Source organism: Schistosoma mansoni, chromosome 2 (genome assembly GCF_000237925.1).
Source record: "Schistosoma mansoni strain Puerto Rico chromosome 2, complete genome".
Lineage (NCBI taxonomy): Eukaryota > Metazoa > Platyhelminthes > Trematoda > Strigeidida > Schistosomatidae > Schistosoma > Schistosoma mansoni.
The window spans coordinates 18566950-18581036 of NC_031496.1; the positions used below are offsets into that span (position 1 = coordinate 18566950).

General features: G+C 33.3%; 1 protein-coding gene across 1 annotated transcript; it reads left to right on the top strand.

The window, feature by feature from the left end:
• Positions 1 to 13390: 13390 nt before the first annotated feature.
• Positions 13391 to 13624, top strand: Smp_201550 (uncharacterized protein; the record flags this gene model as incomplete). The annotated part of the gene is made up of 1 exon (XM_018795964.1): positions 13391 to 13624. The coding sequence occupies one exon, from the start codon at positions 13391 to 13393 to the stop codon at positions 13622 to 13624; it is 234 nt and encodes a 77-aa protein (XP_018650224.1).
• Positions 13625 to 14087: the final 463 nt, after the last annotated feature.

The window sequence follows — 14087 nt, forward strand, 5'->3', positions numbered from 1 at the left end:
CTCTTCTTTTTTAGCCACTATCCATCTTTGCTTACAATTAATTATGTTGTTGGCCTAATCAGATTATCCAATTTATCTATTTGATTTCAATTTTGAATCGGTTAAATATTTATGTAAAGATCTGGAATCATAAACTAGATATTGTTGTCTGATATTTATAGGTTCAAGTCAGACTTATAGTATTAATAGTAATAATCACACGTCTTATTCATTTTACTTTCTAGACACATTATCATGAATGTAAACAATAAGGTTAGTTAAAGTACATGGAATAATTACAAAATTGTATTAATCTAATCTTTATATTCTCATCTTAAAAATGATCAAATGAAGCCTAACCCAGTAAAAATTGAACTTTTAATTGAATTAATTTAATGTTTCACGTATTAAAAATAAAATCATTTATGGTTGAAATAGTACAACAACTAATGAATACAAAAAGTGAAGAGCAGTTAGTTCATGACAAATGAGTCGATAAAAACGTATTATGACAATAAAAATTATGTCAAGTTTTATTCGCTTTAATGAAACAATATCCAAGGTGACTTAAAGTGAAATTTTCTGTTGCTTTTTCACTGATGACTGTAATAAGCCTCTATTACTTCTCTAAATTACTTAGTTAACTGTTGTGATGTCCATGATATCGGGAAATCAATTCAAGAAATCCATATACTAACAGAGACTGGCCAATCTTAGTCATGAATATTATCAACTGGAAAACACTAATTTTTTCAATTAAAATTATGTGACTAATGCAAATTAGTAGCTCAGTGGATAACTCTCTAACATTTAAAGTAAAGGGTACCGAGTTCGATTCTCAGCGTAAGCATCGGTATCGTGATGCGAGTACCATACGGTGCGAAACAATAGTCCCACATTCCACTTTTAATCACTGTTCAATATGCAATTAATCACCGTTAGTTTATTATGATCTGTCATTATTAAGAAAACATTTCTTGTTCTTTCTCTTATTAAAAATGTTTAGGGTAAAATATTTCTGTGTTACCGATATAAGAGGTCAGATCTAAATTACAGTAATAAAATCTTTATTTTGACAAGATTTATAATGCCCACTTATATATATCCCTTAAAGGACTTGAATTCTCAGGTCGGAAGTCTAGGCACAGAAGAAAGTTGTTTAGGTGACCGATGGGGACTTGTTGGTTACTATCTACTGGAACTGTGCTCAGACTACAACCCGTATTTGGTCCACACTAGCTACTTGGCGTCTTCCTTTTGCCTCTCAAACCTGGACTCACATTGGCCATATTACGATCAGACACCTCTGGTGTGTTTGTGTACAAGACTGCCACTCCTTGTGGAGTACCCATCTGGACCCTGATCATGTCTTTGCTTGCGCTAATCTTACATTTCATGGCTAATAAATTCGTCACCCTAAAGGGATCGATGTCAGTAAATTAGTTGCAGCTCCTGTTCCAACTAAATATCAAGCTGAGCTAGATCAAGGCTAGCTACCATCCCACCGAAAAGTATGGATGAACATTTGCTGAATTTTCATGATGCCATGAGAATGGCTAGTAAAGGCGCTTAAGGCTCCGAGAAACGTCCCGCTTATAAGTACAGAGCTTCTACAGACTCCTTACAACTCACTGAAGCACTTCAATCTACTCCGGATGACCGCAAGTTTGATCATAAATGAAGATTATTAAGTGATGAAATTGTGAGGAGCTTGTGTAATGATCGAGAAGCCTAGTGGTCGGAGCACACCGACAAGCTGGAAACAGCGGCTCCTTCCGGTAACTGCCGGGAGCTCCTTCAACTCATCCGAGTCACTGGCAGCAAGAAGTCTGGTATGATTAAAGCAATATTAGAAGCTTATGAGATGCCAATCACTATCATCAAACGTAGTCTTGGACGATGGGCAGAGATTTTTGAAAAGCAGTTCAACTGTTCTTCTGCCCTGAAAACATTGATCAAACTGTCCTGCCCTCCATATCCGGTGACAGCTGATCCACTTAACGAGGTGAAGGTTCTCAAGTCACTCCAAATTTCGAAGCTTCACAAATCACCAGGCCCAGATGACGTGCCTCCGACTCTTTTTAAAAATGGTGGTAACTTCCCGGTTAAAGAACTGACTGAGTTGTCTACAAAAGTCTGAGAGCTAGAGAGTGTCCTAATATAATGTAATGAGTCGATAGTTGTTCCAATCTTTAGAAAGTGTTCACATCGTTTCTGTAACAACTATCGGAGGATAAGTCCACTTTCGATTGTGTTCAAACCATTGGCTTCCGTCATATTTCGTAGATTGTTCAAAACCCGAGAAAGATTGACTTGAAAGAAGCAGGCTGGTTTTCGCTCTGGCCGAGGGTGTATTGATCATATGTTCACCTCCCGACAAATGTTAGAACACCGTCATACTTATTACAGGCCAACAATTGTAGTGCTTCTAGACATAAGGGCTGCATTCGACTCGTTGGACATGACTTATCTCTGGGATTGTCTATTGAAGAAAGATGTGCCTGAGAAGATTACCTAAATACTAACACCTCAAAAAGAGTCAGAGCATACGACCACCTCTCTCCATTGTTCCATTCAAACAGTGGGGTTAGACAGTGTTACTGATTCTCAACATTCCTCTTCAGGTTGTCACCGATGACCTTCTGGAAACAGCTAGTGGTATGGATCTGTTGCCTGGAGAAAAGCTTTCTGACCTTGAGCATGAGGATAACGTTGTCTTACTGTACAGTGATACCCAAGCCATTCAATCCGCACTTAGTCAGTTGGCAGTTAGTGCTGTAGGTGTGGCATGCGTCTTTCGTCTTCGAAGTGCAAAGTGCCTTTACAAGACTGGAAGGACCCCGATCCTGCACTCACCCTGGGTAGTGAGCAGATAGAAGTAGTCAAGAAAATCGTGTATCTGGGTAGTCGCGTATGTTCTGGTAGTGGCGTGTGTAATGAAATTAATTCACATATAATGAAAGCTAGAACGGCTTATGCCAATCTGGGTCATCTTTGGCGCATTTTTGGAGTCAGTCTGGCTATAAAAGGTCGGATCTACAACGTGTCGGTGAGAACAGATTTTATCTATGTTTGTGAAACCTGGCCCTTTGAGTTGAGGATGTTAGATGACTCTCTGTGTTTGATCGTTGTTGTCTTCGAAGGACCACTGACATCCACTGGCAACACCATGTTAGTAATGTGGAGGTTCGGCAACGCGTGTCCGGGCACAGTGGTGCTATTTCCTACAAATGTCGTGCTAGTGAATTCCATATCGTACATTATTTGCCGACTCTGGGATTGATTGGAAAGAGCGGAGGGGTGTCCAATGCACGACATATTATCGTGGTATGAAAAAAGCTGTACAGGACTGGTTTCTGTTGGTCTTTCACGACTTCTTGGTCGGAGTCCTAGAGATAGTGCGACGCAGTGGCTTGAGACTTTATCGGACATAGCTCAGAATAGAAGCCAGTGGCGATGCTGCAGTAACTTTCTTTTACTTTTTTTATAAAAAATGAACGCAACTTCTTCAACTTAAAGAATTCTTTCTGGTTGTATTCTCCTAACTGAACTGCCTCTCCCATTATTATTGTTTTACTCCCATACACTAATTTCTATTCGCTGTTGTTCTCCACTTTACATTTTCTATCTCTTCACAGCCTCATTGTTATTGTGTGGGGCACATGTATTCGGTGCTCCCTTGTATCATTTTTTATATGTTCAAATAAATGAATGATGACGGATAATTAATAAATAAAATATTATTTTATCTTCTTAGTGGAAAGTCTATGAGACAATTACAGTCAAAAATTATTTTTAGTTTTTTTAATATTTACCTTTCATCAAGACATCCTGGTGGGCAGCCTATGCTCCTTCACAAGGGGCAACAGGCGTAAATAAGTTAAGTTCATCACATGCCTAATAAATATGGGATGTGTGCTTACTGTTGAATTTTATACTTTAGTTTGCTATGTAATACAAAATTTTAAATATGACTGTTAATTCTCTATTTATTCCAAACAATTATGAAAAAAAAGATTAGTGAACTTTCAGAATAGCACAAAGATTGACCGATGTTGTGCATTTTGTGACATTTTAATTGAAATCCAAAATATTTCTATTCTTTTTAAACCTAGTTTAGCTTATTCAACTAGTCATGTAGTTTTCTTTTGACAGGAAAGGTCAATGGATTTAATATATTGCTGATTAAGGAGTCTCACTTCTATTAAGGATAAATAATTGTGGGGAGGTAGTTTTTTCGACTCTCTCTTATGCAAATGATTACAAGATAATTCTAGATATTAATACCTAATAACATTTATAAGTAGGATGCCATGTTTACTGTGTAACCGGATCAAGTTAAGTGATTTGACATTACTATGCAATATCTACAAAAAGCACCGATTTACATATTTCGTCAGCTGTAACTAATACACTGAAGGTAGTAAGAATTTTGCTGAATTGTTAGGCTCATAAATAGAAATAACTATTTCAATGTGGAATTAAGAGCACCTCAAAATATGACGACGATAAATTGAAGTGTTAAGTAATACACTCATTTTAGTAAAGCATGTAGAGAAGTTGGGAACAGCCACAAGTAGAAAATTTATTACTGCAGAAAAAGGTAAATATAACAGTTAAATAATTATCAGAACGGGTTTTGTGGAGATTTTAGTAATTTTATAGTTAAATTCATTAGTCAATTGAAGCTAGACCATCAAGAAAAACCTGGAAGCACTGGGTTCGAATCTCGCGAGTTGGGTCATGGATGCGCACTGTTGAGGAGTTCCACAATAGGACGAAACGGCTGTCCAGTGCTCCCAGGTTTTCCATGGTGGTCTAGCTTCAATTGACTCTTGAATTCAGCTATAAAGTTAAATAATTGTTTATATCATTCTTCTTCATGACCATCAACTGACTAGATGTTTTTTCCAATTGATTACCTAATTGAAACAAAAATCCGACAAGGTCGAACACAAGTAACTACGAACTACGGAACTAATATAACATTTTGTGGTTAAGCTAAACTGAACGTACTTTTTTTGAAATGAAACCAACTAGAAGATCAATGAATAACAATGAACATTGCAAATATAGACTGTTGGAATTCGACTCAGTTCTCTCATTGCATAATATTGATTAGAGTCCATCGGTACTGAGTTTCATTCTGTATGGGGTTATCAGTATAAAATGTTTAAAAATCTTATATCAGAAAGAAATGACTATCCACTATTTCCCGATTTTTAACAGTTTTCTAACCAATATCAGTACGTAACCTAAACGATTTCTAAATCATGGATGAACAATTGGTTAGTTGGAAGCAGACTTCAAAAGAATGAATGGCAACTGGAAGGGATTGTCCAGGGCAGAGTTCGATAGAGAATCGTAGTGGGCAGCCTACGCTCCTCCACGAGGTATAGCAGGCTCAAGTAAGTATTTAAGTACTAGTTAGCATTTTTTACAATTAAACTAACCTGCAGGATAACTTTCGTTCTTCCTCCCTCAATCTTCAGAGAAATTTACTTTCAAATTCGAAATCAGAACATTTAATGGATGGAGTTCGAGGCATTATCGTTAAGTTTTACGACGGTCTATTTACAAAGTATAAGTAATCCCTTAGCAGTATATACCTTTTATCATTTTACATAACTTTATGTTAGGAAAGTTGAAGAAGTAATGAGACATCAAATTAAAAAAAGAAAGGTTGTACACTATCTATTTCATCATCGCTATTGATTTGATGTACATACAATTCAATCTTGAATACAATTTATTTAATTTAGATGATAGTCAATTCATAAACTTTAGTGTATTTATGTATACTTGTGTATATGTACATTCGTTTTTCATAATAATTATCTATCTATATATGACTATATAAATGACCCAGAAAATAGAATACAATAAGCCAGTTAAAGAACAGACTTTGTCTGATATAATATCAATGTCTTTTTGTATTTATATATTTACATATAAGATTGATGATTTATAATAAGTTTGGTTAAATAAACTGATATATCACTTATCAAAAAATACACAGGAATCAGTGTATTTTACTGAAATTCTAGAGACTACAGTGAAAATGTCAATCTTAGTTAAAACAAATTCAATAGCTAATCAACGAGTCTATGATTCATAATCCATCGCTTTATGGGATTATCTTGAAGGTTTCTAAAATGAACTTATTGGACTAAGTATTCCCAAAATTACACGAGGTTCTGAAGACTTTTGTAAAAAAATTATTAGGGGTTCCCATTACACTTAATCGTCATATTAATCATTAATTTATTTGATTTTTAAATTATGTGTTTCAGAATTAAGCCTCACTTTATTAATTCCAGTCCAAGTAGTCAGGTATATATCACTAGCTTACATATTGATCATTATTTGACACTGCATCAAATTTTAAGTTGCATATAAATATTTGCTGGATAGTGGCTAGCAGTGGAATTTAGGACTCGCAAGTCCTATTTGGGACTCGTCAGCTGGATGTACCTGCGTCCCACAGTGGATGTTCATTCTGTTTTGGAAAGCTGGGCTGGTATATTCCTTAACATGCTTTAGAATAGTTAATAATTCAATTAAAAACAAATCTTAAGTCAACTTTGGTGTGTACTATTCATTAACGCGGTGAGTAAGGAAGTTAAGCTGTATTTGCTAATCAATCATGAGACCCAAGAAAAAACGGATTGCACAGCGACTGTATCTTTTAGATGTATGAAGAATGCAGTACAGAATAGACTGCACAGCGTAACGATCACGTTACGAGATGAAAAATACACCGCACGTAACACGTCTGAGATTGCAAAATTATAGGACTTATATTGATCTCATGAAGATTGACGTCAGTGGGAATAAGACTGCTGAAGAAGATACATTGAGCAAAACTTTGTGCAGGAGCAACTGGTCATTGAAAGGACAGAGATTCAAGATACAGTTTCACATTAGGACATAAGAGCTAGGTATTATGAAGTGCCTCAAAATCGAGAAGAGCAACCAAGTTGAGAAGAAATGATGAAATTGATCATCTACTTCCGTCTGAGAGAATCCCAAAAAGGATGAAACACGCGTCCTAGATTTCATTGCTAGCCCCTATCCATCTTCGTTTATAAAACTTGTGACTTAAGACAATCTTGAAGCAATCTTCATAGGATGCACATATGTCAACAAGAGACTGATCAATTGCATTCCTAAACAACAATGAGAAGATACAAGCAAACAACATCAAGTGAATAGAAACTTTATAGTTTGAAAGAAAACCTATAAATGTAATAAAAAAAAGTTATTGTATACTGTTCGGCTAACATTGACATACTTTTGTTTACTGTCATTATTAATATTATACAAATATAAGTAATAATATCTATTTCCATTTGAGTTCTCTCAAATTAAATTTATTTATACACTTTTATATGATTGTTTGTTTGTTTTTTTCAAAACAAAGAAAAAAAATTCAGAATAACGGTGTAATTCATATTCATAATTTATACTCTTTTTTATTTCTACCCATCTACTCTTTAAATTCTTCTCTTATTCTATCAGACATATCGTGTTCTTGTTAACGGAAAGAAACTGATCACCAATATACAATTGTATAAAGTTACCTATAAATGATACACACTTACATATTGTTGAAAGAAAACAGCCTACTCTTCTTATCATTTGCCTTTTGTCCAATATCCTAGTTATAGACATTAAACAAATGTTAATTTTGTTGTTATTGTCCGTGTATACTAAATGGGCTCTTATTTTGTCTTCACATTTATAGTAAGAAGGAAAGAGTAGATAAGTAAGTAGGTAAGTAAGTAAGTAAGTCAGTAACTAAGTAATGTAAACCATGCAGAACACTGTTATGCCTCGTTCTTTTTTTTCTCAAACAAAAAGAAATGGAAAATTAGTGATAATTGTATCGATAATTTCAATGTCACTAAGTCGACTTAGAAAAAAGGCACTATTTAATAATTACTGTAGTCATGTTTATTTGACATTTTATGTAAACACACTTTTAGCTATAGTTTTTATAAATAAATTTATCCAATTAGTGATAAATGTGAAGTTGGATTCATTTTACTGTCAATTTAAAAAAAAAACATATTACAGCAAAAAACATGATATTCATTTGTACTCTTTGCTTAAATCTTCTCATTAATGAGTAGTAGGATTGTAACTGGTCAGTTTGTTTTGATAAATATGCATCCTGTGCCGATTGGCTCAATACTGCCATTAGATCATGAGCATCACAGTCAATGTTCGATGATGTCTAAGAGTGGAATCCAGAATGTACGTTTCGTCCTGTTTAAGGCTCGTTAGTTGGATGTGCCCGTATCCTGGAGTTGATATTCACTCTAGGGCCTCAGGACTCCACTGCTAGCCGTCATCCATCTATCATTAAAAATATTGTATCTTTAATGCCACTTAGTTATTTAAGCTTATTATCTATATTATAGAGTTAATGAATTCAATTTATATAGAATCCAGAGTTTGAATGAAATAATATTTCACCAGACTATTATTACAATCAACTCAATTTCTTCTAGCTTACAATTTTAATGATGCTCAACAACAGGAACTAACATTTCATTATATCTGCTCAGTACTGTGAACGATTACTCAAGTTCGACTAAAAAATCATATTCATTAGGTTAATTTAAATTTTACAAATGATTTCTTGTTTTGATTTTCTCGTGTGAGTACCATACTCTCATAAGTAACCGCCATTTTAATTGTTGAAATTCTTTTTATTATTCTTATTTCTACTACCATTACTACTACTACTTCTAGCAGTGACAATGATAATAGTAATAATAGTAATGCTAACAATACTACTATCAATTAATTTAACCCTTCTGAAAAACAACTACGGGAGATTAAGTTCAGCATGTTATGAAATTCCAAAGAGACTCATCATCAGAAAATGTTTCCATATTTTTAAAGCATATCAGTATCAAATGTTGAGAGTTTTCCAGTCGACAAAGGAGAATCTTTAGTGTTGAAAGACAGCCTAGAGTTTTATGAACTGAAAGTTAAAGTTTAAGTAAACTTATAATGTCGTGGGTGTGCACTATTAAAACAATTTGAGCAAGAATAACCTTTTTTGTACTGTAATTCACAGTTTTCAAAGGTTCTATAGCTAAACATAACCTTTTGATGAAAAAAATTCATCTTCAAATAAAATTTAATGCTTATTTGAAACTGTGAATACTTTTTGTTTAAATTATCGCAAATTACTTTTGAAGAAAATACAATACAATGAACTATCAATTTTCCAACTACGTATAGACAGTCTTACTGTATGGAGCTGAAACTTGGAGAACTACTACAACCTGCATCAAGAAGGTACAAGTATTTATAAACAATTGTCTACACAAGATACTCAATATCCGTTGGTCGGATACCATCAGCAACGGTCTACCATGGAAGAGAACAAACCAACTCCAAACTGAAGAGGAAATTAGGAAAAGACTTTGGAAGTAGATAAGACATACATTGAGGAAATCACCAAACTGCATCATGAGGCAAACCCTAACTTGAAATCTTGAAGAGAAACGGAAAAGAGGAAGGCCGAAGAACAAATTGTATAGGAAATTGGAAGCAGACATGAAAAGGATGAATAACAACTGGAAAGAACTGGAAAGGACTGCCCAGGACAGGGTTGGATGGAGAATGCTGGTGAGCGGCCTATGCTCTTTCATGAATGAGTAACAGGCGTAAGTAAATAAGTAAATATATTGAATCATTCATTTATTTATTCTTCTCACTATTCAAACAATAATATGATCTAGAATTTCTGAAACTTGCCTATAATTCTAAAAAAAATAAGTCAGCTTTCACCCATGTGTATTTTCTAAGTCAAATTACAATTAATTTTAAAGTGATTAATGAATCAATATTTTATGCATTACGAAGCTAAAAAACATTAATCTAAATATAATAGTAATGATCTTTTTATTATCTACATGTAATAATTATATTTCTATTCTCCAATTAAATTTTCTCAGGATATGTATGTTTTTTTTCGATTAGTTACTAAGTAGTTTTTTTCATTGTGAACTAATTTTTTTATATCTACCTAATAAGATTATTGATTCTTGCCTTTGTAACTATGATAAAATGTTGAAAAACGAGCATGGTTATTAACTTTTTAAATATCTTTTATCTAATCAATTAACTGTTTTTAGAAATAACCATGCAAATCATACCCAAAAAGAAAAAAAACGATAAAAAAAAACAATATGGGCATTGTAAGCAAAGATGGATAGTAGCTAGCAGTGGAATCCAGGACGCGCGTTTCGTCCTATTTGGGACTCGTCAGCTGGATGTACCTGCATCTCAGAGTTGATTGATGACGATAAGAGACTGACCTGTTGCAGTCCTAAACATCAATGGGAAGATTCAAACAAGTAATACTAAGTGAATTTATTATGGGCATTGATTTTTACACTGTTTAGTAAACACAAAGATCAATTTTTATATTTCAATGGTAAACTAATTTAAACTATGTAAATAACACAATTTCATAGAAAAAAATGCGTTCTAAAATATTTTAAAAAAATAAGAGAATGGAATTCAAATGGTATTGATGTTTACCGAAATATACATTGACAGTAGTTTAATGGAGATATAGGAAAAAAGATACACCAATCAGTGTTTACCTATAGAAAGGAAGTTTGTTTCAGATCAGTTTTAACTAGAAATGAATATGAAATAGTTGAGTAATATTTGTGAAATAATCTTGTTCTACCAAATCCTGTAAATAATTATGTTGATGTATTTATAACAATAAAGAATAGTTTTGTCGTTAGTAATATTCCTGGTTGCACACAGGTCTAAGTATATAAGTTACATAGGTCAGAGTATCTCAAACTATCTCTATGAACATGTAACAGTGAAAATATGGGAACACAAAACAACTGTTTTTCTAGATTTGTTATTTTCATAGTTTAAATCACGAACTGATCTTAAACAAACCATCATCTAAAACCCGTAAGTACAGAACGGCCTGTCCGTCCTAGTATGGGACTCCTTAGAAGTGCGCATCCATGTTTTTAGGATTGAACCCAAGACCTTCAGTCTCTCACCCAAACACTTAAACTTTGGACCGCAATAGTGAGGTTCATCCATGTTGAGTGTGAGATACTTATTCATCACATGGAATGGATGGGGGCTGTGCAATATCAAGAGTTGATTGAAGTTGAGCATGTACACCGTTGGATGGCGTCTCAGGTATTTAAGGGTTAAGTGTTCGCGCTGAAAACCGAAGGTTCTGGTTGAATCCCGAATGGCAGGGTCATGGGTGTGCACTACTCAGGAGTTTCATACCAAGAAGAAACGTTTGTCCAGTTCTTCCAGGTTTCCTATGGTGGTCGATCTTAGGTCAGTTTGTGATTTAACATATTTATATTCATAGGTAAACACTGCTGATCAGTTTCAAATAAGAAAATAAAATAGGGACTTAGCGTTTTATGATTTTCAATGCTTTTCCAATCTATGTAATTTCTTAATGAAAATTGGTTTCAAACTGAATAATACTCAAAAACTACCGTACCTTAAATATTTGTGTCGATTAAAATCAACTTATTTCTCTTGGTTTTTGTGGTTATATTTTAATATTTGCTACTTGATGTTATTTCAGCTGTTGACTATTGCTTGAAATTAACGAAAGAGAGTAGTGTTTCTTTTAAACCACATTTAATGTGTATACTGTAAGAGTACTCAACATCACTTTTTTTCTATAAATCTATCATTTTGCTAATCGATTACGTCATCATGCTGTCATCTGTAATTCTCTACAAACTCTCCGAAATCCTAAAGAGTTCTAGGAAAGTTATTTATCCTAAACTGTATATCACTAAACGCATTTATCAATGAGTTTTATGTTGTAGTACCCTTTGATGCATATAACTTTAATAAATTAATTTATACACGTGAACTCATAGTAAGAGAACTGTAGATTCTATAACTTATTCTGTGAAATCAGCAAAATTTACGAAATAGAGACGATAGTACCTCAATACCTCCTACTTGACCACAATTAAAAATATATATATATATATATATGATTATGGTTTACATCACGAAATAAGTTCAGCTATACAATAACTGAAAGCCAGGAAGTATTAAACAAATGTTTTATTCTTAGCAATGCTTACTCACGATCTAGACAGTGTTCGAACCCCCGACTTCTTAGTCATTTAGTGAGCACCTAACCTCCAATTCACTAAAATGGCTTCTAGTGGTTTACATCTCTAACAGTCTCCGAAAATCATATATATATATAACAATATGTATTTTTAGTTTTACAACTAAGCCACATGTATTGATTAATTCAGTACTGAAATTAGGACACTTTTGTCCTAATATTTGACGAAAACAAAATAGAATTATGAAGTGACGATTATTTAAGCAGACAATGTATTTTCTCTATAGAAAAAAAAACAACACAACTTCACTCTGGTTTTATTTATTTGATCTAATAAATTTATTGACACAATTAAAAAAATAATTCGACTTTTTATAAATCTATATGAAAATCATTTATTGTTGTCAACGGGGTGTCAGTTAGCAACTATATATATAAAAGTGATAATTTTAATGTAAATTAAAACAGAAAAAGAGTTTCATTGAATGGCAAAATTTTCAAATATCCTTATTTTGATCTCTAGTGATAAGGAATCCGATAAAGACCAAATTGAACGACTCTTTTACAAATAAAATTTTGAATTCTTTGTAATATATTACAAACATAAATTGAGATATAAATTGAACATTCAGTGATTGTCTTCTGATTAGTTTAAAAATACTAAATAACTTTATACCAAACATCAGATCTTGACTTAAAAGAAACCATTTTATCGATAAATTAAACCATATAAATGGAATGAAACGCATGTCCTAGTTTCCATGGACATGAGTGGTACAATTGCATGAAGTCAGTGACAAGTGGACTGAGCCATGCTGGTAGGTGTAGACTACCTGGTTGGGATTCGCGAGATAATAGCAATCGATGGTTAGAGACCTTCAATGACATGGCTCAAAATCGTTTGCAATGGAGAAGGTGCATCCACTCTTTCTGTTCTGCCAAATTCTGATCTGAATTCCTCATGTCCCTATCCTTTTTCTCTTTTCAAATTTATTTCACTGGATTATACTCCTTCAATAACATCTTCAAGCCCTAATCTTTCCGATTACTGTTTATACTCTTACTACTTCTACCACTATGAGATTTGAATCGACAACTGCATCTCTGTGCTAATGTGGTATGGCAACTCGAACTGATGTACGTACGCACGAAGTTCTACGTCGTGACCGACTGTCTGACCTTGTTTCCATTGCTAACCACTATCCATCTTTACTACATAAATAGATTATTGATTAGTAAAAAGAATTATTCTCTATCAGTTATGTTACTGTTATTTACTTGGGTTTCAATACAATGTGCCTTGAATCCGGGTGCATTATTCTTTACAATAGTTACTGTGTTAGTCAATTAGTCGTCATTCATGTAAGACATGACCTGATTCTAATATTAACAAGTATATATATCAATAAAGTCAGAGAGGAAAGTAAAAAAATGAAAAGTAGAGAAGAGGATAGAGTAGAAGGTCTCATACTACGCACAGTACTATACAAACATTTAACCAAATACAACAGTTCATATTTGGGATAACATACAAAATTCGATTTAACGTTTAGCGTCTTCTCACTTTTCGTTGATTATTTCTCATCTCTCACAGTCTCTTACTAGAATTTCTAGTAACACTATTGAAAATATAAGTAAATTTGAAAATGTGTATTTTATTTTACTGTAGAAATTTACACAAAAAGTAACTAGTATCCAAGTAAAAACCAAAAAAACGATAATAAATTCATCATAATTAAAAATCACCCCCAAAAAATGTCAATTATAGGAAAGAGAAAAAAAGTCCTTTAAAAACCATTCTGCTAAATGAATGATTGTTTTTGTCAATCTTTAATTGTCAACTTAAAATAATGATTTTCAGATTGAATTTCATCATTATCAATATCTTCAAATGTGTATACTTGACTTAGTTTCCTTGTAATATGTATGTGTAGTTCCAATAAAATATTTTCATGTATATATGTATATGTACTAGCTGTATGATACCGTG